Source organism: Dasypus novemcinctus, chromosome 16, assembly GCF_030445035.2.
Source record: "Dasypus novemcinctus isolate mDasNov1 chromosome 16, mDasNov1.1.hap2, whole genome shotgun sequence".
Lineage (NCBI taxonomy): Eukaryota > Metazoa > Chordata > Mammalia > Cingulata > Dasypodidae > Dasypus > Dasypus novemcinctus.
In genome coordinates this window covers 28,081,154-28,104,346 of record NC_080688.1, presented here as the reverse complement: position 1 = coordinate 28,104,346, position 23,193 = coordinate 28,081,154, and the positions used below count along the sequence as shown (strand labels likewise).

The window sequence follows — 23,193 nt, the reverse complement described above, 5'->3', positions numbered from 1 at the left end:
TGCATTTCCCTGATGGTTAATGATGTTGAACCTCTTTTAGTGTGCTTTCTAGCCATCTGTATATGTTCTTTGGAAAGATACATATTGAAGTCTTTTGCCCATTTTTTAAACTGGGTTGTTTGTCTTTTTGTTGACAAGTTGAAGAATTTCTTTATACATTCTGGATATTAAACCTTTATTGGATATGTGGTTTCCAAATATTTTCCCCTATTGTGTAGCTTGCCATTTTACTTTCATGACAGAGTCCTTTGAGGCACAGAAGTTTTTGATTTTGATGAGGTCCCATTTATCTATCTTTTCTTTTGCTGCTTGTTCTTTGGGAGTAATCTCAGAAACCAGTGCCTAACACAAGGTCCTGAAAATGCTTCCCTGTGCTTTCTTCTAGCAGCTTGGTAGCTCTGGCTTTTATATTTTGAGTTTATTTTTGTGTATGGTGTGAAGTCAGGATCCTCCTTCTGTTTGTCTGTTTTTGTCAATGGTGATCCAGTTTTCCAGGCCCATTTGTTGAAAAAATTATTCTTTTCCAATTGAATAGTCATTGCCCCTTTGTTAAAAATCATTTGGCCATAAATGTGAAGGTTGATTTCTGAGCTCTCATTTCAATTCCCTTGGTCTATATGTCTGTCCTTGTGCCAGTACCATGCTGTTTTGGCTATTATGATGTTGTAATAAGTTTTAAGACTGGGAAGTATGAGTCTTTCAACTTCATTCTTCCTTTACAACATGGTTTTAGCTATTCAAGGCCTCTCACTCTTCCATATAAATTTAATGACTGGCTTTTCCATTTCTGCAAAGAAGACTGCTAGAATTTTTATTGGGATTGCAATGAATCTAAAAATCACTTCAGGTGGGGTTAACATCTTACGATATTTAGTCTTCTAATTCATAAACACAGAATGGTCTTCCATTTATTTAGGTCTTCTCCTTTAACAATGTTTTGTAGTTTTCTGTATATAACTTCTTTACACCCTTGGTTACAATTATTACTAGATATAAGATTTTTTTGGTTGCTACTGTTAATGGATTTTTTTCTTGATTTCGTCTTCTGCTTGTGTATTACTGATTTTTTTGGTGTTAATCTTGTACCCAGCCACTTTGCTGAATTTGTTTATTACCTCTAGGAGCACTGTTGTGGATTTTTCTGGATTTTCTGTATAAAGGGTCATATTATCTGAAAATAGGGAAAGTCTGTTATGGATTTCATTTATTTTTTTGTATTGTCTAATTGCTCTGGCAAGATCTTCCAGTACAATGTTGAGTAACAGTGTTGACAGTGGGTATCCTTGTCTCGTTCCTGATCTCAGAGGGAAAGCTTTCAGTTTTTCACCATTAAGTAGGATGTTAGCTTTGGGCCTGTATTAGTCAGCCAAAGGGGTGCTGATGCTAAATACCAGAAATTGGTTGGTTTTTATAAAGGGTATTTATTTGAGGTAGGAGTTTACAGTTACCAGGCCATAAAGCATAAGTTACTTCCCTCACCAAAGTCTATTTTCATGTGTTGGAGCAAGATGGCTGCTGACATCTGTGAGGGTTCAGGCTTCCTGGGTTCCTCTCTTCCAGGGTCTTGCTTCTCTCTGGGTTCAGAGTTCCTCTCTTCCCAGGGCTTGCTTCTTCCTGGGCTCAGAGTTCATCTCTTCCTGGGGTTGGCTTCTCTTTCCGCTGTGTACTTACTTCCTGGGGCTCCAGTTTAAAGCTTCAGCATCAAACTCAAACATCAAAAACCCTCCAACTTTGTCCTTTGCCATGCCTTCTATCTAATGATGTGGCTCAATTAAAGCCCTAATCATAACATAATCATGTCCAGGTACAGACCAGATTACAAACATAATCCAATATCTATTTTTGGAATTCATAACCATACCAAACTGCTACAATGCCCTTTCTCATATTGAGGAAATTTCCTTCTATTCTTAGGGTTTTAAGTTTTAATGAAGAAAGGGTGCTGGATTCTGTCAAATGCCTCTTCTGCAACAATTGAGATGATTATGTGTCATTGTTTTATTTTCTTTCATTCTGTTAATATTGTGTATAGCATTGATTGATTTCCTTATGTTGAACCAACATACCAGGGATAAATCCCACTTGATCATGGTGTATGATTCCTTTAATATGCTGCTGGATTGAATTTGGTTTGCTAGTATTTTGCTGAAGATTTTCACATTTATATTCACAAGAGATATTGGTCTTTTTTTTTTTTGTGGTATCTTTATCTGGTTTTGGTATGAGGATGATGTTGGCCTTGCAGAATGAATTTGGGAGTGCTCCCTCCTTTTCAGTTTTTTCTTTTAATGAAAGAATTTTTTTTTCAGATTTATTTATTTATCCCCCCCTTGTGGCTTGTTTCTTTCTTTGCTGTCTCTTTTCTGTGTCCATTCGCTGTGTGTTTTGCTTTTTTTTTTCTGTATCTGTCTCCCTGTGTTGTGACATCTTCTGCGCCAGCTCTCTGCGGCATGTGGGCCATCAGCTCTCCATGGAGCCCGGGCAAGCCTGCCTTCACAAGGAGGCTCTGGGAGGCGAACCCAGGGCCTCCTATATGGTAGATGGGAGCCCAACTGATTGAGCCACAGCCGCTCCCCTTCTTCAGTTTTTTGGATGAGCTTTAGCAGAATTGGAGTTAAGTCTTAGAATGTTTGGTGCAATTCTCCTGTGAAGTTATCTGGTCCTGGGCTTTTCTTTGCTGGGAGATTTTTGATGACTGAATCAATCTCTTTACTAATAATTGGTTTGTTGGGCTCTTCTATTTCTTCTTGAGTCAATGTAGGTAGTTTGCCTTTTTCTAATAATTTGTCCATTTCATCTAGATTATCTAATTTATTGGCACACAGTTGTTCATAGTTTCCTCTTATAGTCTTTTTTTATTTTGGTGGGCTTGGTAGTAATGTTACCCTTTTTCATTCCTGATTTTAGTTATTTATATCTTCTTTCTTTTCTTTGTCAGTCTAGCTGAAGGTCTGTCAATTTTATTGACCTTTTCAAAGAACAATCTTTTGCTTTTGCTGATTATCCCTGTTGCTTTTTATTTTCTATTTCATTTCTAATCTTTGTTATTTTCTTCCTACTGCTTGCTTTGGGTTTAGTTTGCTCTTCTTTTTCCAGTTCTTCCACTTTTGAGGTTAGGTCTCTGATTTGAAATATTTCTTCTTTTTTAATGTAAGCATTTAGGACTATAATTTTCCCTCTCAGCACTGCCTTTGCTGCATACCATAAGTTTGGGTACGTTGTATTTTCATTTTCATTTGCCTCAAGATATTTCCTAATGTTACTTGTGATTTCTTCTTTAAATCATTGGTTTAAGCATATATTGTGTAATTTGCACACATTTGTGAATTTCCCATTTCTCCTTTTGGTATTAATTTCTAGCTTCATTCCGCTGATGCCAGAGAATACACATTGTATAATTTCAATATTTTTTAATTTATTAAGACCTGTTTTATGACCCAACATATGGTCTATCCTGGAAAATGATCCATGTGCACTTGAAAAGAATGTATATTTTGGTTTTCTTGAGTGAAGTTATTATTTCTTTTGAATTAAAGTTATCTTCATTAATGATTTTAATTACAAATTAAAGAGAGGGATTAACAATCTTACTAATAAGTTTATTCTAAATAGAAACAATAGAGCTGCAACAATTGAGAAAGGGGCCAGGCTGTAAACACTGATGCCCAAGGGTAGAACATGGGCCCTGAGGTAAATGGGAGTGGAAAGCTGGGGAATCATCTTGCCTCCTCCCCTTCCTCTCACATGCTTATTCAGAAAAATGAACATTTCCCAATTGGACTACAAGCTCCTAGCAGGCAAAAGGGTCTATCATTCTCCTTTGTGTCCCCCAACTTTTAGCACCTGGGGGTTCAATCCATTTTGTTGAATGAATGAATGAACCAACTGGGTAATGGTGGAAGGGATGGCTCCTCCAAAATGACTCCAGATTGGGCCCTGGGAATCTCCTTTTTTTATTAAACAAGCTGCACCCAGTTGACCCTGAGTGAAGGAATAAGCATGAACTGACAATTCAGGCACGGTGGCCAGAAAGCACTAGGAGGAACCACAGAGGGCAGGAGACCAGGATGTGTGGCAGATGGGCCCGGTGAGGGTCGATCAAATATATGAAGTGCATATGTTATGCTGGAGGCAGCAGGGAGCCAAAGAAGGTTGGGGAACAGTGAAGAGCCACTTGGGCCTGGGATGACCAGCTGAGGAATGGCTGAATGGCTGGCTGTGGGAACCTGCAAGGGAGTGTATGCAGATGAGCACAACAAGGGCCAACATGTTTCTCGCAAACATGATTTACAACGATAACTATGCATTGCCCCTCGATCCTGTACAAACTTCAGCCAGGCTCTCTGCCCTCTGCACTTTCAATGTATCTTCCATGGCCTCTGCACCATGTGCTAGATAACAACCCACATTTCCCTGACCCTGACTTTTTGCCTACATCCTCCCTTCACCTTAAATGCATTAAATGTTTGCGGTCTCTGATGATCAGAACTCTACCCACTTGCAGAGTCTCAAATGATACTTCTCTTTGTTCCGGGATGGAAAAGAGCAGAGTTCATAGGCCAAGTGAGGGGTACCTTGGTCAAGATTCCTGTTGTCCTGGAGGTTGAACACCGGACAAGGTACTTACAGTCTCTGGGCCTCAGTTTCCCCACCTGGATTCTCACCAGCCTCACAAGGTGGTTGAGATGACAGGCTGCAGGGTGGGACCGGGCGCCCTGCCCCCTCCCTGGTTCGGGAGGTGGCCCACAGGCAGCAGGTCCCCTTTCCAGCCACTGTGGCCCCCTTGGCCCCCTGCCCCTGGCCTTTGGGCGTCTTCTCAGGGCGAGCGGGCCCAGATCCTATCTCCTGCTCCAGTGACGACGTCGTCAGTCCCCTCTGGCAGAACCCCCTCCACCGTAAGCCCCTCATTTTGTTTTTCACCTCACAAATCAACAATGATATAAAAAACAATCCTCAACGATGAGATGAGGAAAGATGGACAGCCGAGCCTCCTGTGTGTTGCTGGTGAAATGTGTACACTTAAAAAAAAATCTTCTAGAAAATAATTTGGAAATGGATGTCAGAGATTCTCCAAATGCAATTCTTTTGACCAACTGATAAGATAATAATGTGAAATAGAGGAAAAGTTGTGTGTTTCTTGTTTCTTTGTTGTTGTTGTTGTTGTTTTTTTGCCTAAAGAGGTCCATCACATTCTTTTAAATAATTTTTAAAATCTCTAAATAGCTTAAATACCTCACTCTAGATAACGGAGTTTTGATAGGGTATCATGTGACTATCTCAAATAGTAACTAAGGCATTTATTGCACAAATGGCAGAAAAACAACTTGGGCTATGATAACAGGTAATAATCGTGTAAAACTCCTGAGGAAAAAAGCCTGAAAGGAAATGACAAACTCCTTGACACCGATGACTACATGACAACTCTTTGTGGCTTCTGAAGTTCTGATACTGTCATTTCACCCCATGCTTATCAATGAGGGCTTGTCTAACAGAGCTAAAATATTTTGCCCTAATGTAGATCTGTCTTAGGGTTTATGGCAGGGGTAGCCCCTATTATTTTTCTTCTATGTATTTTCTGCACTGAGCTTGATCCATAATAAATACAGTAAGTCATGAGCTTCTGTTTGTGCAAGGTAGAATCCAGAGTCACAGAATTAAACAATACCTATTGCATAAATGCACAAAGATAGAGCTATTGGCCTTGATTGCTTCTCTCTCTTCGGAGGAACTACCCATATCTTGATTTCTGTGACCACAGACCCTCTCTTCTTTTATTATAGTTCACCCTCAGTAAAAGTTTCCTTACCACCTCCTCCTCCCATTTTGCCCCCTTTTCTGTCAGCATCCAAGTTCCTATGTCTAGTTGGTTGTACCTCAAATAATATTTAGGGACTTACTTGAGTTCAAGGGTGGCAGTTTGGTGTAATTGCATGAAGTCCTTTTCCTGTACGATTTCCAGCAGAGATGTAATGTTCTCTTGCATATGCTGGACGGTGGAGCTGGGGAGCTGGAAATTTTCATCCAAGCTCTGATTTAGAGTTGTTGCCTTCCCAGTGATTTCTATAGAGAAAACTCATCAATTATTCAATGTCTCTGAAAAGGTGATAGTACTAAATGGAGAAAAGCAGACGCTTCTTCAAGGAGGCCTGCTCTGCTTGCCTGGGCTGGGCTGGATTCTATGCCACGTGAGGCCAGGCCAGCCCTGTGTCCCAGTGTACTCTGGAAATCCCAATAAAAACCACTCATGGACTTCGGATTATTTCATGCCTATATTCCCCAGTACCCATGAATTCCATAAGGGCAGATCTAGGCGTGCCATGTTCACCTCTGCATTTTACTGCACCTGGCACAGACATTAGCACATAGAAGCCGCTTGATGAATATTTACTACACGGATGAACCCAACACTTGACACTGCTCTTTTTAGTTAGCTTATTATTTGTCCTGATAACTTCTTTACCTGTTGCTCTGCAAGTCTGATTTGCGTTGGATCTGTACTTTTTATGACCTTACTCGATAATCAGAAAAGCAAGGCTGTGTTGGTATCCAGAAAGCCTGAAAATGGTATTCCAAAGCCAGTCAGCTAGGACACGCCTGCTGGGTCATGAATAAATTACTCTAACATCACAGATACACTCTGGCACCAAACCAAAGCCTCAACTTCTATCTGCACCTATTCTGGGAAAAGGGACGGGAGGTTCATATCTACTTTGATAATTTGGACCAAAGTATAAGAGGTAGTGTAGAAAATAAAAATGGAAACATGCGTTTCTTAAAATAGATAAAACTCTCAGTGAAAGACTGTGGACTGGACAGTTCAGGAGCCCCGAACTTCAAAATATTTCAGTCCTTTGGCTCAAGGAAGCCCAGGGAAAGATCTAGAACACATGTCGGCTGGTACATTTAATAGGCTGCATGTGGTTTTTTCCCCCCACCAACTATGCACAGTGGTCCCCTGACCACACCACCTGTGATGCTTCTCTGTAGCTTCTCCATAAATTCCATGAGCTCTTGACTCTGGCTGAGGATTCTCTCTGTCGCCTTGTTCACTTGTTGGCTACTTGTTAACACTCCAGTGAGCTGAAACAGAAAAAGTATCTTGGGTGAGTCTGAATTCAAAGAATATGTAAGCTTTGGTATTCCCTCAGTTGTTACTTCTTTTAAGCAACAAAATATATTCTGCTTCTGTGTTAAGGATGTATGCTATGCTGCATGCTAGATTTGTACACTATTACGTAAACCGAGGTTAATACAATTTCGGGGTTAGAAACTGACTAAATGGTTAATGAATGAATTTTTATTCTGGACTCAAGCGTGAGAAAAGATGGTGTGTTTTTAAAAGCAACCTATTAAATCCAGAGTCTCCTAGTATCCATATGGCAAAGGCTCTGTATTCGCTTATAGAATCCAAGTATACAGAATATAGAAAGCAAAGTCTTATTAATTGGTATTGACCCTGAGAACTTAGCCTACAAGTTCAGAGGCAAACTGGGGTTTAGGCCTGATCTGCCATGCTGTTGACCAATGACTTAATATCTCCAAACCCCAATTATAAAATCAGGGTAATGATAAAACTTATTTAATGGTGCATTTTGAGGATTCATGTGACAATATATGTAAAGTGGGCAGCCCAGAGCCTGGCCATTAGCTGCCTTCAGCTGTTATTTTTATTAAGACTTTTATAATTTGTAAAATTAAAGGTTGTAATTTCCAAGAATGTAAAGTAACTCAAGCTAAGGCTAAGAGTGTTTTCTAGTCAAAACCCAAAGAGCATCTTCTTTAATAGAAATTATTTTAATCAGCTTATCATTTCCTACCAAATGTTTACTCTCTGAGACACATAAAGCCCACACTTAAATCCTTAAACTCATCCCAGATCATCATTCTTTTTTTTAAATTATTTTTTAAAAGATTTTTATTTATTTCTCTCCCCTTCCCACCCGCCCCCGTTGTCTGTTCTCTGTGTCCATTCGCTGTGTGTTCTTCTGTGACCACTTCTATCCTTATCAGCAGCACCAGGAATCTGTGACTCTTTTTGTTGCGTCATCTTGCTGCATCAGCTCTGTGTGTGTGCAGCGCCATTCCTGGGCAAGCTGGATTTCCTTTCGCACTGGGTGGCACTCCTTACGGGGTGCACTCCTTGCGCATAGGGCTCCCCTACACGGGGGACACCCCTGTGTGGCACGGCACTCCTTGCGCGCATCAGCATTGTGCATGGGCCAGCTCCACACTGGTCAAGGAGGCCCCAGGTTTGAACTACAGACCTCCCATGTGGTAGGCAGATGCCCCAACCACTGGGCCAAGTCCGCTTCCCAGGTCATTCATTTCAAAATACCAGGAGTCAAGCTACTGTTTTTTTAGGGAGCATGACTGTGTATGTATGTTGTGAGATAGAAATTAAATATACAAATGTAGAGATACATGATCATGTACATACATCTGAATATGTATATATGTATACACACACACATACACACAATTCATAAGTGAAAATAATAAATCTGAATCAAGGCCTCCCTCACCCTCTGCAAATGAAGAGATTCTTTCTTGGGTCGCTAAAAACCATTCATCCGCACGGTCTAAACAGAACACATAAATCCCTGCTGAAGTAAAAGTAACGTGCTTGCCGTTCAAAGTCAAGAAAACAGAACCACCCCTGTATGCTGGCCAGACACCCGATACCACGGACTATGTGATGCTCTCGCTCTGCACTAGGATGTTGCCGAGAGCGTTGCTGGGACTTCAGAGGAAGGTCTCTGAGCAGGGCCAGTGCTAACCACATGTGCAGTTATGGAGTGAGTCGAGAAGGATGAGATCTCAGCCATCTGTTAATGCCACCCCCAAACCCCCTTGGTTCAGACGAGATACTGAAGTCAAGTAGAGGAGGGACTTGCCCAACTCTTCCCTCAAAAGACGTGAGCAGAGAAATTAAATCTGGAGCCTTTTCCCACTAAGCTATAGAAACTGGTAGCGTGAAAACCAATCCGAAGATGAAATACTTGGCCCAGCTACCAGGAGAAAGGGGCTGCCCGGGTCCACGCAGAACCTTCCTAGACAGCCTTCCCGAGCTGCCGCCAAGGGTGGGGTGGAAAGCGGGCTCGGGATTTACCTCCTTTTCCAAGTTCTCGGTTTGTTCTGCGACGCGTTCTAGTTGAATTTTTGCCAGTTCCTTCTGCGTATTTTCTTGTAATAAAGATTCCTGAGAAGAATGAAGGAAACAAATTACAATGCTTCCAAATGAAATGCTGTTTCTTAAAAGAGAATCGCTTTTAATTTCTGTTTTTGTTCACAGAAATTCTTCTTTCTCTGAAATTGTCATAAAAAATAAAATGAATCACATTTGGCCAATTTTTACTTAAGTTTTGGTGATGACAACATGATGCCACACTGCCACCTTTTGTACGAATGGAAAAACGCTCTCTTCAAAGAAAAACATGAAAACACATATACACATGCACACTTGAGCTAGAAAATCGGGTATTATATAGTATGGAAAAAAAGCTGATCATTTAGTTATTTTATTTTTACTAGACTTGGAGATAATTGATGCTAAAGTTTAGCTACTTATATAATGTCAGATAAGTTAGTGTGTTTCAATTAAAATTTTTAATTTCAGTAATGTGTCAAGTAGAATCTGATACTGATGCAAATCTTATATAAAAATCTGGCTTTATTTCATTATCAGAATCATTGAAAACTTAATTATAATTGCCAAGAGTATTAAAAAAAACGCTTGGCTAAAATACAAAATTATTAAATAAAAGCCTTTATAATGCTAGTAATTTTTTTAAGTGGTTAACTTTTGCCAGCAACATTTTATTTCTCTACCCATGTGATTTTTTTTTGAGATTTATAATTTATTTATTTATTCCCCCCCTCGCAGCTTGCTTGCTGCCTATTCTCTGTGTCCGTCCATTCGCTGCACATTCTTCGTGTCTGCTTGTCTCCCTTTGTTGCGTCATCTTGCTGCACCAGCTCTCCATGGGCACGGGCTGTCAGTTCTTTGCGGGCACAGGCCAGCCTGCCTTCACAAGGAGGCCCCGGGATGTGAACCCAGGGCCTCCCATATGATAGACGGGAGCCCAGTCGATCGAGCCACAGCTGCTTCCTGTATCCATGTGATTTTATGGAAATCTTTCAACAAGCCTACAGAGTGGCGATAATCACTTTTCCCATTTTGCTTCTAGGAAATTCAGGGACTAGGGTGTCAAGTAATTTGCCCACAGGTGCAGTGTACGTAAATAATGAAATAGTGCCAGTGTCCAGAGCTTTCGTTCTTAACCTCCCACATCCTTTACCGAAACATAAAAATTTATTTAAAGGAATAGACAAGTGATTTAGATGAAAGTAAAATCATCCAAAATTAGCACCACTTACATTTTTTAAATCAAGTATTTATCTCACTTGATACATTTCAAGGGTAATTATAACCCTGGCTGGGGTCCAGATAGACAGAAAATAGTATTTAATGATGTACAGTGATTGGAAAAACTATTTAAAACATTTTTCTTCTCTCTTTTTTTGAAATTTTATAGACATAAAATGCTTTTAAACGTGATTTTTGCCTTCTGAGGAAAAATAACAAGAATCATCTTTTGGACTTCTGTCACCTTTCTTCAATAGTATTATGTCTATAGAGAAAAGATCACTGAGGAAAGAATGATTACTAGCTGAGCCAGATTCCAGAACATGCTACACACACATACACACATTTTAAAGAGGTATTCAGAAATGATTATGTTTTTAACGACTGCATGACACAGTAAATAAATTATCTCAAATTCTAATTATTAGTAAAAAGCAAAAATTAAAAATCATAATTTTTTTCTAATGAGAAAAAAATGCAAGATGCTGTCTATAAGTCGAAATTTCTTAAATTTCCACCCCTTTTTTTGGACCTTATAACCTTGTTTGATTAAACATAATACTATAATTTACCTCCAGAGATTTTATACAGCCTTCCAGAGAGGAGGAAAGACTTTTGTGTTCTGCAATTCCAGTTAAGAATATTATTTATAGAAAATAGATCATCTTCAGCATATCTGGACATTAAAGAAGATACTTCCCAAAGGACAGATACTGGATTATTTCAATGACATGCAATATCTACAATAAGCAAATTCAGAGAAATAGAAAGTGAATTGACAGTGGCTGGGATGGGGGTGGGGGCAGGGGAAATGAGAAGTTATGGCATAATATGTTAAAAGAAAGATACTGCTCATTTGGTTTTGAGTGTATATAATACGGCATTAGAAAGCTATGGTTCCATTAGAGAGGAGTTAAATATATATTATTAAAGAAGACAGGCAGGCAGATGTGGCTCAAGCAACTGGGCTCCTGTGTACCATATAGGGGGTCTGGGGTTTGATACCCAGGGCCTCCAGGTGAAGGCAAGCTGGCCCATATGGTGAGCAGACCCACCCCACATGGAGTGCTACCCTGCACAGGAGTGCTGGCCCACGTGCAGAGCTGGCACAGTGAGATGACACAACCAAAAGAGACAAAAAGGAGAAACAATAAGAGATGCACCAGACCAGGGAACTGAGGTGGTACAAGAGAATGATCGCTTCTCTCCTATCCTGGAAGGTCCCAGGATCAGTTCCCAGAGCTGCCTAAGGAGAATCCAAGCAGACACAGAAGAACACACAGTGAATGGACACAGAGGGCAGACAATGGAGGGAGGGGGAAGAAATAAATAAATATTAAAAAAAAAAAGATGATATGTAGCAGTCAAAGATTTTATTGGTTTAATGAAAAATAACGGAAACTAACAAAGGATACTGTTCAGATTTATTTTCTGTATTTTTTTAAGATAGCTGTTTTTAAACATTTAAAGGTCACCCTGAAAGGGGAGGAATTGGAGTTTGTCTAGTTCAAAAGGCAAACGAGGACCAGAGGGGATAGAAAGACACCTGTGGAACAACTTGTGAACAATTAGAACTGTCCGCCTTAGCTGGTGAGATGCTGACGTCCCTGCTACCGGTCACGTTCAAGGAAACTCATCAGCCATAGTCCAAAAGGAGACTCCTACCCTGGGGGAGGACAGACAGAGGGACTCCTTGGTCCTGACCATCTCTACATCTCGACCGTACACCTTTCTATTCATATCCATAATACCAAGACCTACCCTGAGATATTTAGTTGTATTTTCCAGGTTTGACACAATTCGATATGGGACGAGGACAATGCCAGTGAAGTTCACTGAAAGGACGGCTTCGCCGATATGGTCTAAGTCATTGAGCAGCACGTCGACACAGCCATCATCACATGCTGCAAGAAGAAGCAGAGAAAGTCAAGGCGTGTACCTGGCTGTCTGCGCATTTCCACACAGGTCCAGAGAGCCGTTCTTCAAATAAAAATGTATTGGTAGTGTATGTGCCAAAGCCTCTCCATGAGCCACCTGGGATGTCGTCCTCATATTGGTAGTACGATGGAAGGCAGGAATTCTCAAATGACAGCCCCAAGACTCAGTTCCCCGAAGTGCCTTCGCACTCCTAGTGTTGATCTGCATTTTTTTCTTTTTTTGGATAATCCCACGCAGGACAGGCTCCTAGGGAGTATGTGAGTGCTCATTTTGCCATAGTGGTTTATATCATGGGATAGAGACCCATATAATGAGAGTGAAGGTATACCCACATCCTGGGGAGGACTGATGCCCTCAAATAGAGGGAACTGTATCTCTCAAGGGAAATGGTGGCTCCCAGGGCCTTAGGACAGTTGAGCATGTCAAGCCCTCAACACTGTTGCAAGTATCTCTGAACATGGCCCTTCAAGCAATGAAGACTGACTGTCACTGTGGGCCCTAAGGGGAGAGGGAAAGAGGTATTGAATAGATGGAATCAGTGTAACTGTGTGGGCAATAGAAGTGTTCCACAAGATTACACAAGAATGGATATAAGAACATGTAAAATTACACCAAAAATATATAGAGGCTGATAGGCTAAAATGTAAATCATAATGTAAAACATAAGATAACTAAAAATTTAGAAAATTGTATAGTCTAAAATATAAACCACAATGTAAAGCCAAATGTTACCTTGTTTGAAAGCTATTGTCTCAATATCTGTACATCAGTTTCAGTAAATATAGTATGAACACGTAAAAAGAAAAAAAAATAAAGTGCATTTGCTAATCTTTAACTGGAACCTTTTGCAATGAACTGCAAAGTCATTTCCTTTTAAAGCCTCCTCTGTCAGGCACACCTTCTGCAAGTCCAAATGAAGTAGACTGGAGAAAATAATGAGGCTGTTTTTGCTGATAACATAAACAAAAAACAAAACTCTCCCATACCAGGATCCTAACGTTACTTTCTCTGCTTTCCCCACGAAACACCAGGAGACATCCCAAGACTGCTGCCCCGCGACCTTCCTGTTCAAATCAATCAGAACTGGGCGGAAAAGTTCACGGCAGCAAGGAGCTGGAGCCCTGGGGAAATCTGGTAAAATGGCAATCCCACAGAGGCCTTCCTCACCTGACTGGTTCCAGCTCCTCTAAAGGAAACACGAGCGGCAGCTAAAATACAAAGTTGAAACTACTATGCTGCTTTCTGTGCCAGAGAAATGAACACTGTCACCCTGGAACCTCTCGCTGCAGCTCAAAACTGCAACGGTTGGGAATGGGTGTAGCTAAGCAGTTGAGCACCTGCCTCCCATATACAAGGTCCTGGGTTCAATTTTTGGCACCTCCTAAAAAAAATGCAACAGCTAGCAATTCAGTCTGGCAGATGCGGCGTGACACCCTCCTTAGCTAAAAACAACAGTTTTTCTCCATCTTGTTGATGTTAGAGGGCACCACGATGCCCCTTCCCTCCAAAGATAAACACCAGAGAGGAAAAACAGCACTTGAACGTGTAGAGGCGGGGGACACACCAATGCAGTCGCCGTCCCCCGGGATGTGCCTCGGCTGGCACTCCCCGCAGCGGAGCCCTGCCGCCCCCGGCCTGCAGACGCACTGGCCGGACGCGGGGTTGCAGCGGCCGTGGACAGAGCCGCTGGGACTGCACTCGCACTTCTGGCACCTGCCGCCCGGCTTTTGAGGGTCCCCGTGATAGCCTGGGGAGCACCTAGGAAAGGGAGAGATGTGGTAAATGCAGGTACCCAACCGCAGTACGTAAATACCTACACCTCCTTTTGCCCGGGAATGGTAAACATTTCTTCCAGAACAAATGCAAAGAACACCGGGGCTATTTATCTCATTCTGCATTTTATTTCCTAAAAGAACCATAAAATGATGACAAAAGCACATTTACTTAATACCTAGGAGAACTTGGTTAAGCTGCAAGTTAACCAACCACTCACGTGGAAATAGATAGTGACTCTTACTTTAGTGGCTACGTTCCATATGTCATGAAAGGAGCAGCACTGCCCTGCCAAGGTATCCACAGGACAACTCCACAGCGTACCTTTCACAATATTGCCCCTCATAGCCCGGAAAGCAGGCATCGCAGCGCAAATCGTGACCGCCTTCCAGGACACAAGTGGGACTGAAACTGGAAGAAAATAAATTAAACATTTTTTTTAGATATATAGCCTCAAAGCTTTCTTTTTTAAAAAAATTCTTAGTTTTCAATAATTACTCAAACTTACAGAAAAGTTGCAAAAATAATACAAAAACAATAAAAAGAACTCCAAAATACCCTCTACCCAGATAGCCACATCCACCAAATTTTAATGTTTTTCCACAGTTCTTATTGCTCTCTTTTTCCTCTCCTTTCCTTTTCTTCCTTCCTTTCTCCTTCTTTCTTTCCCCCTCTTTTCTCTTTCCTTCCTCCCTTCTTTTTTCTTTTTCTTTCTCTCTCCTTCTTTCTCCCCTCCCTTCCCCTCTCTCTCTTTCACTCTCTCATTATCTATCCACCTTTATCTACCTATCACCTCTTTATTTTCTAAAATTTGAGTAGAGGTATATATCATGGTCCTTTAATGTAATGCTTCCATGTACATTTCCTAAGAACAAGGACATTCACTTACGTCACCATTACGTATAGTTATCACATTCAAGACACTTAACACTGATAGTAAAGTATACAATCTACTGTCCCAATAATGTGCTCTCAGACATTTTCTCCTCATCATTAGATCCAGTCCAGGATCATGTATTTCCTTTAATTTTTCTTGTCTCTTTAGTCTCTTTTCTTAAAAAAAAAAAAAAAAAAATAGTGGCAGCAAACAAACAACCTAAAATTTCCCATAACCACCACTCCAAAGCAAACAATTTAGTGGCATTAACCTCACTCACAAGTTGTGCTACCATCACCACTATCCGTTATCAAAACTTCTCCATCACTCCAAAAGAAATCCTGCACCCATTATGCACTAACTCCCCATTCCCCCGCCCCACCGCCCTGGTAACCTGTATTCTACTTTGTCTCTATGAATTTGCATATTTAATTATTTCATATAAATGGAATCATGACGTATATATCTTTTGTGACTGGCTTATTCCACTCAACATGATGTCTGCAAGGTTCATCCATCTTGTAGCATCAACTCTTTCTTAAGCTACAATGAGGATAAATGATATGGTACTAAAGGTTAAGTGATTATACTGGACAAATAGGGCTTACAGTCTATTGGGAAAAAAGCAGAGAAATAAATGTGCAATCAATACAAGTGTCGTGATTTCGTATCTAAAAGGCATCCATTAGACATGTGTTCAGACAACCACGTGAGTGCTAAGGGGAGGAAGAATACACTTATGGGGCACAACTCATTAGGCACCCAACAAGAATGCTTCCAGGTGAAAAGGGTCTTGTTCTGAGACATAGGTGGAGAATCTGCCCTACTGGGAGATAAGGTGATAAGAGTGAGTTGTTAATGACTGTGAGCAGGCATGAACTGCACAGGTTTGAGAAAAGAGCGGGGCAAATGTTAATAAAATAACTTAACCGACTTCAATGAAAAGCAAGGAGGAAAAGAAGGAGGGAAAGAAAAGCAATGAGTTAATTAGTCAAAATGAATGGACCTAAAGACAGTCTGGCATTTGGTGGGCTCTTAGAAGCAAAATGATAGAGCCACTCAAAATTAAATAATGTACTTAGGTGTTGATTGCTTCATTCATGAGTTTCAGCTTTGGGTTTATTCCTTTCTAAGGCTCTAGCTCCACATTTTAAATAACTAGTGTACCATCTAGAGGCTGTGATGGGTACCTGCAAACTATAAAAGGCCAAAGTCTGATTCCTTTTGGCAAGTAAGATGAAGCTTCCAGGAAGAGTTACAGGGGTCTCCATAGCCCCACACCATTTCTGACGTCCTTTCTTCCTTCAGTAGTAAAGTGACACACGTCAGTGGAAATGGAAAAGGTGTAAAAAAAACCATACAGCGTTCCTATTTGAATAGCAGGAATGTTTTGGCAATGGATGGTGATATTGTGAATGTAATTATCAGCACTGAAATATATATATCTGGATGTGATTAAAAGAGGAAATGTCGGATTGTATACATGGTAACAGAATAAACATTTTTTAAAAATCCACGGAACCCTGGACTGCAGTTAATATTAACAGTACAATCACAAAACTGTTCTCATCAATGGTAAATGCTTCACAGCAATCAATGCAGGGGTTAATAATAGAGTGGTATACGGGAATCCTGTATTTTATGCATGATTGTTCTGTAAACCCACAACTGCTCTAACAAAGAACAAAACAAAAGCAAAAACAAAGCGTGCCTCTCAGTGCCTCTTAGATTCACAGCATACAGAGAACATTTATACCCTCATTATCTCAGGCTAATTTATTCTTGTGGGTTTTGGAAGGGGGAAAAATTATAAACTTTTTTGATTAAAGAGATAAAATATTCAACCAGTGCAGATAAGTGCAGAGTAGGAAAGCGAAATACCCTTCCAAATATTTCTCTGGGTTTAAATGGATGTGGCTATACATATGGATACGAAAAATTTCCTAAACAGCATATCACACGAGCTATTCAATTATGTAATTCATGGCCATTTCGCCAATTATGTACACACAGATACATATTATTCCTTTCTTAGTGTCTGTACAATATTTCACTCTACAAATGTGAATGTATTTTATCAATCCCCTAGAGTAGTTATTTCAGTTTTCTCCCTAATTTCTCAGGATTACAAGAAATTCTAAAATATATCCATCTTTAAATCCAGGTATTTCTATAGCATAGATGACAGAAATGGAAATGGTGAGTCAAAAGTTATATGCAGAGTTAATAAAAAAATTAACAGAAACAACTAATTTTAGGAGGCGTGATCATTTACAAGGGAAGTTTAGAGAGAGGTTTTGCTTGGTACTCACCATCAGGCATCATTTATTTGGAAAGAAAAGATGGAAGATTCAAACAAATAGTAAAAAGAAAATTTCATTTTAGTGTACTAAAAACTGGTATTGAATCTACATATGGTTAAAACCTTGCTGAATATTCCAAGCAATAATAAAAGGTTACTTATGAGTTATAATTTTCATTTAAACAAAATAGGATTCACTTCAAATCTCTACTACTTTTTTGCATTCAGAGAGACACTATACAATCTTCATGAGTATAAGGCAGAACCTAGACCCAGTTCTAGAGCATTTTAGTACTTAATCAGCTATCAGCATACATAAATTCTAATCCCATTCCCTTAAATTAAATAGTTGCTGACTTCTTTTCTATCATTACTATCATTACTAATAAAATTTGTAAATCTCTGCACACGGGATGTCTAGGCTGAGGGTTAAAATTAATCTTAAAAAAGCAGAACCCAAAAGGCTTTTTTAAAAAAACTGGTGCCATTCTAGCACAAATACCAATACTAATAATTTGTTTTTGCAAAGATACTCCTCAAATGCTTGTGGAAAGAATGAACACTTTTTCTGAAAATTAGCTTTTTGCAACACACAGAGACTATTAATTGAAACAGCTGACTGGAAAACAAGGTTGAATATGGATGCAGCCCCAGACACAGTGGAGCAGGTGTGTCCGGTCGCACCTGTGCAGGCTTACCTGGCAGGGGGGGCATGAGGACAGGTGCACGGAGCACAGTCTCTCGCCGAGCCGGTCACCTGCCCGTAGTGCCCAGGTGCACACACCTCACAGTGGTTACCAGCGGTGTTGTGGCTGCAGTTCTGGGGGCCCACATTTCAAAAGCAGAGGCAAACAAAAGGGCATTAGTAGAAATCGCCACATTTCCTATCAGCTTTTTTAATTCTGAAGGTGCGGGGCATTTTTCTTCCAATTTTTGTTTTACTCCTAAGGACATTTCCAGCTCTATGTCCTTCATTCATTATAAGGCCACATTCAGGGAAGCAGATGTGGCTCAAGCGATTGAGTTACTGCCTACCACATGGGAGGTCCATGGTTCGGTTCCTGGTGTCTCCTAAAGAAGACAGCAAGCTGGCGCAACAGGCAGGTGTGGCAAGCTGACACAACAAGAGACACAAAAAGAAAAACATAATGAGAGACGCAACAAAGCAGGGAGCAGAGGTTCCTGGTGCCTCCTAAAGAAGAAGAGCAAGACAGCGAGCTGATGCGACAGGCAGGTGTGGGAAGCTGACCCGACAAGATGATGCAGGAAGAGACACAAGAAGAAAAACATAATGAGAGATACAACAAAGCAGGGAAGAGAGGTGGCTTGAGCGATTAGGTGCCTTCCTCCCACATTGGAGGTCCCGGGTTCAGTTTCTGGTGCCTCCTAAAGAAACAAGGAGGACGAACAAACACAGCAAGTGCAAACACTGAGGGGGTGGAGAGAAATAAATAAAATAAATCATTTTTTAAAAAGCCTGCATTCATTCCATACAGCCTGGAAATAACCAGTACACTCCTCTTTAAAAAAAAAAAAAAGACAGTTCTAAAGGGACTCTGACAAGAATGGAAGGTCCGTGGCAAACCTGAAATAACGTACTCTAAGCACAAGCTCAATTTTGGGCTGAGGCTAAGTGGTACGGCACCTGGCAGGGTTTGGGTTTCCGGAACTGGCAATGAGTGAAGGAAGGAGAAGTTATGAGGAGAAACAAAGAATACAGATCTTCTGGGGAAAGGGGGAAAAGCCTGACCCAAAATGTGTTCGGCTCAATCTCCATGAGAGTGCAGAAGAAAACTCTAGCCTTAGAACCTGGCAGGACGCCTGACCGTCGCTGAGCACCGCAATAGCCGAAATTAACTGGCCCAAGGAAGGTCTCACGAAACTGAGGCTCTCGGATGGGTTTCAGGTAACGTGTGACTAACCATTCCCGTACTGGAACAGGGAAGTATCTGAGGGTCCTCACTGTTCACCCTAAGGAGCCTCTTCTCCACGACAGAAGGTGATTTGTCATGGATAGGGTTCAGCAGGCCGAATGATTTCAAGGTTACAAATCACCAGATTAGCTGCTGCCCCTACAGTCTTGTTCAGGTGGATTTGGGCCTGAAAAGGCAGGATAAATTAATGTCCCAGGAGAACCTATAATCTTCTTAAAAAGAGTTAGCTGCCCCAGATAAAGATGAATTAACTTCTTTAAACTGTCCATGTGACCTTTTCCCTCAAGACTGACCAACGTAGCTTCCCACCTCATTACATGTTGCTTTAGGCTGCCTGAAATCCAGTCTCCTTAAATCCTTAAATGAAATTGTCTCCTTTCCCCTATTTTGCTTTTGCCTGGAGCGTGAGATAATTAGAATGAACAACCTTTTTTTTTCAAATAGCATTTCAGCACTTTGCATCTTCACTGAGCCCATTTTCCCTAGCAGAACTGGAATAACTATGACTCGGCACGTCGAGCCGGTCGGTAAAGGTTACCACGGTGCTTGCTCAGCAGGGACAACGAGCAGCGCTCCCCTTCTCGAATTCACCCGCGCAGCACGAGCAGGCTCCCCAGCGGCGCAGCCTCTCAGCTCCTCGTGTGAAAGGCACCCCTGACTGGATAAGCCGTAGGCACTGCCGGCAGGACTTGTTTTCCTAACTCCTCTGCTCGGACTCAGATGTGTCCCTTCTGGGGTGACACCAAGGCTTGCCAAGGCTTCAGCTCGTCTGTCCTGGGCGGGAGGCAGCTCATTTCTCTTCAGGGGATTCTTGACCTGCAGCAGGCTAGCCCTGGCACCACGCTGAGCGGAACCCATGCATCCATTAGTTATCATAAAGAATGAGATTTCAGGAGGCGGGACAGAACATCGGAGCGCTTCCTGTTATCCGTAAGGCCCATCAGTGGAAGCGCTGGCTCTCTCTCGGGCTTCTCTCTGGCTCTCTCGGTCCCTTGCGGTGGTCTGCGCGCTCCTCACCTCCTGGAGATCAACCTCAGCCCGAGGAGAAGGTGGCTGAGAAGCAAATGCATCCTGAGATGTGAATAATTTGTGTTCTCATCCCCCAGGAGAATACGCCTTTTATTTTTAAATGCAAGGAGTGATTGATATTTTACACAAAGAAATGCATTTTCAACCCTGGCTTTAACTTATGAAAAAAACCCAGGTGATCTTTCAAATCATAAAGTTATCTGCTTTGCAACCACCAATACCACAAGCAAAAGTGACGAATACTTTGCCAATTCGCCAACTGATCCCCATGAACACAAAAACAATCAGATTCAACAAGGGAAATAAAATTTACAGAAGAATTTCCATCAACAACATCAGAATACTTAGGTAAGCCTTCCTGAAGGAAACAGATGTATGAATATTTTGTATTTGCCTAAATTGAAGCTTTCTCGAAACCAAAGAGCTGGTATGAGCATAGATAAAACACTTAAATACTCAATTTAGTCCCCAGGCTGGTTCTAAACTTCAGGCAAGCGCCACAAGTATGAGCCTACCAGACACTTTCCAGTTTCGGGGTCACAAGCTTTGCTGTGGTTGTTGCAACTGCAAGGCACACACGGAGCCACGAGAGGACGGGGTCCTTGGCTGCCACCTTCCAGAAGTTTCCCTCTGTGGTACCCCGGGGCGCAGTCCTGAGGTGATGCAAAAGACACACACAGGCTCGGTTCATCGCTTGGAGTTGGGGTGTCAAGCCTATTCCGACTCAAAACCAGGAAGTGTTTGTTTTTTTCTTTACCCCCATCGCCTCCTTACCTGGCAGGAGAAGCCAGCCGTGCCAGGAGGGCAGACACAGCTCTCTAAGAGGGAAGCCTCCTGTCTGCCCGGGGGCAGCCCTTCAGCCTTTCTGCCCACCTCCATGGAAATATTGGAGATTCTTTGAAACCAAGTGGAAAGAAGTGAAAGCGTTTAAGTGCTAATATTTAGAAAGTCATTTTCTAGAAACATAGCATGTGACAGAACAACATTCACTTATCTATGAATCCAGAGATTTTCTCCCAGTTCAGGAGTAGTTCCCATGTGTGACTATAAATAAAATGAGTTAAAGTACATAAAGCCCTCTGCTGACGTTTCAGAACTTAAAAAGAATGTTCCAGAAAGTATACCTGCTGACCCACTGAAGTACTGGTTTGGCCAAAACTCTGTGGCTTTCTTTATGGGGTAAAGTCTGACATCTTTACAAAAAAGCAGGATAGGACACTGCAGTTTTTAAGAGCAGAGACCTAGCAGAATTTTGCGTGTTTTTAAAAAAATATTTTGTTTTAATGTCAGAGTTCATGTACTTAGGTTTTTATATATGCATTAGCATGGGATGTGGGTAATGCATGTCAGATTTCACACATTGCATAATAATAGTGATATTTAACAAGGTTTTGGTGAGGGAGATACATAAAATGATAAAGCTAGTAACAGAGGTGAAGTGAATCAGATCCCTTTAGTTAGGTTTCCAATTTTAGAAATATTAAAAATTCTAGAAGAAACATCCACCTACCTGCTTTGCTGTAATCCCTGGCCATACGATGCTTTGATGAGGATATACTCAATGTTGCTAAGAACAGACATAAAGTCTGAGCGTGTTACAGGTTTTTCAGAAACAGAGTTAAAATACTTCCAAAAATTCTGTGGATGAGAAACACATTCAATTAAATTCAGAGTTCAAATTCTCAAGGCATATATATTTACAAAGAAGGAGTTTCTTTCATAAACTTCTCCAGAAATGAGCCCAGATCTGTGCGTATACAAGCTTTAGCTCAATATAAGATTTCCAGTAGCCTCCACCAGACCAGAGCAGTATTAGTTTCATTAATCTATAGATACATGTTTCTATGACAGTGCCATTCAGAAATTATCTGCTGAGTGACTCAATACACATTTCCCAAATTTGACCAGGTCCAAAGACTTCTCTATCATTATATCCATATAGGCTGGGACTCACGTACCAAGATATAAAATTTAAGATGCAGTTCCCCCTAAATTAACAGAAGCCAAATGTGCTGGTTTGAAGCTGCAGGTATTTTGTAGGAAGTACTTCTTTTGGAATTTGTCTGATGTTTTTCTCATGATTAGGTTGGGATTGAGGGCTGTGGTGGTTTGAAGCTGTATGTATCCCACAAAAACAAGTTCTTAAACCAATCCAGCCCCGTGGGTGTGAACTCACAGTGAGGAGGACCTTTGGATGAGGCTACTTCAGTTAAGGTGTGACCCGCCTCAGCCAGGGTGGGTCTTAATCCTCTTACCAGAGTTCTTTATAAGAGAATGAGATTCAGACAAAGAGGAAGAAAGTCACGGGAAGCAAGAAGCTGAAATGGAACCCGGAAGAGAAGGGAGAGGCCATGTGCCTTGCCATGAGGCAGAGGCGCCAGGGGTCGCCGGCACCCAGTTTTCGGGAAGAAAACATCCTCTCCATGGTGCCTTGGTTTGGACATTTTCACAGCCTCAGAACGGCAGGCTGATACATTCCCACTGCTTAAGCCAACCCATTTCATGGAATTTGCTTGGACAGCCTTGGGACCTAAAACACCTAATACACATTTCTCCAGAAGAGAAATTGGAGCATTTTTTAGAAATCTTGCAAAGCCCATTGGAATTTTGATCCCACGGTCATCTTGCTCATTTTCTTATTAAAGCAGAGGTGACACCTGTGGGGAGTTGATGTGAAAAGATCACCTCTTTCATCTCCACCTCCTGCTCCCATCTCACTCCATTCTCTGGGGCAGGTGCATCCATATAAATGACTTGCTTTCTGGTCTGACCTCCTTTGATGAGAACTTGGGGCTCCAAGTTGGAGGTGCCCAAGCCATCGGAAGAATAGAAGGTCACGCTGTACTTCAGTTTCCCACCGTAGGCCATGAGCTATTAAAAAAATGAACGATTCGTTATTTCTCTGACATAGCATTGGTTTGCAAACACTTTTTCATAAGCCTGCTGCCATTGGAAAGAAATCTGGCTTAAATAT

The 23,193-nt window shown here is 41.3% G+C and overlaps 1 protein-coding gene across 2 annotated transcripts in view; it reads right to left on the bottom strand.

Annotated features, from left to right (window-relative positions):
* LAMA1 (laminin subunit alpha 1) overlaps positions 1 to 23,193 on the bottom strand; it is a 158,054-nt gene that overhangs the window by 44,988 nt on the left and 89,873 nt on the right. For both annotated transcript variants that reach the window (XM_058277382.2, XM_058277383.2), the window contains exons 26-36: positions 22,905 to 23,090; positions 21,730 to 21,857; positions 20,994 to 21,114; positions 20,735 to 20,872; positions 17,955 to 18,076; positions 14,402 to 14,488; positions 13,869 to 14,062; positions 12,128 to 12,270; positions 9,110 to 9,199; positions 6,969 to 7,080; positions 5,898 to 6,060 (exon numbers count right to left, since the gene is read on the bottom strand). In XM_058277382.2, coding sequence (XP_058133365.1) covers positions 5,898 to 6,060; positions 6,969 to 7,080; positions 9,110 to 9,199; positions 12,128 to 12,270; positions 13,869 to 14,062; positions 14,402 to 14,488; positions 17,955 to 18,076; positions 20,735 to 20,872; positions 20,994 to 21,114; positions 21,730 to 21,857; positions 22,905 to 23,090 — 1,484 coding nt within the window. The remainder of the gene's footprint in view (positions 1 to 5,897; positions 6,061 to 6,968; positions 7,081 to 9,109; positions 9,200 to 12,127; positions 12,271 to 13,868; positions 14,063 to 14,401; positions 14,489 to 17,954; positions 18,077 to 20,734; positions 20,873 to 20,993; positions 21,115 to 21,729; positions 21,858 to 22,904; positions 23,091 to 23,193) is intronic.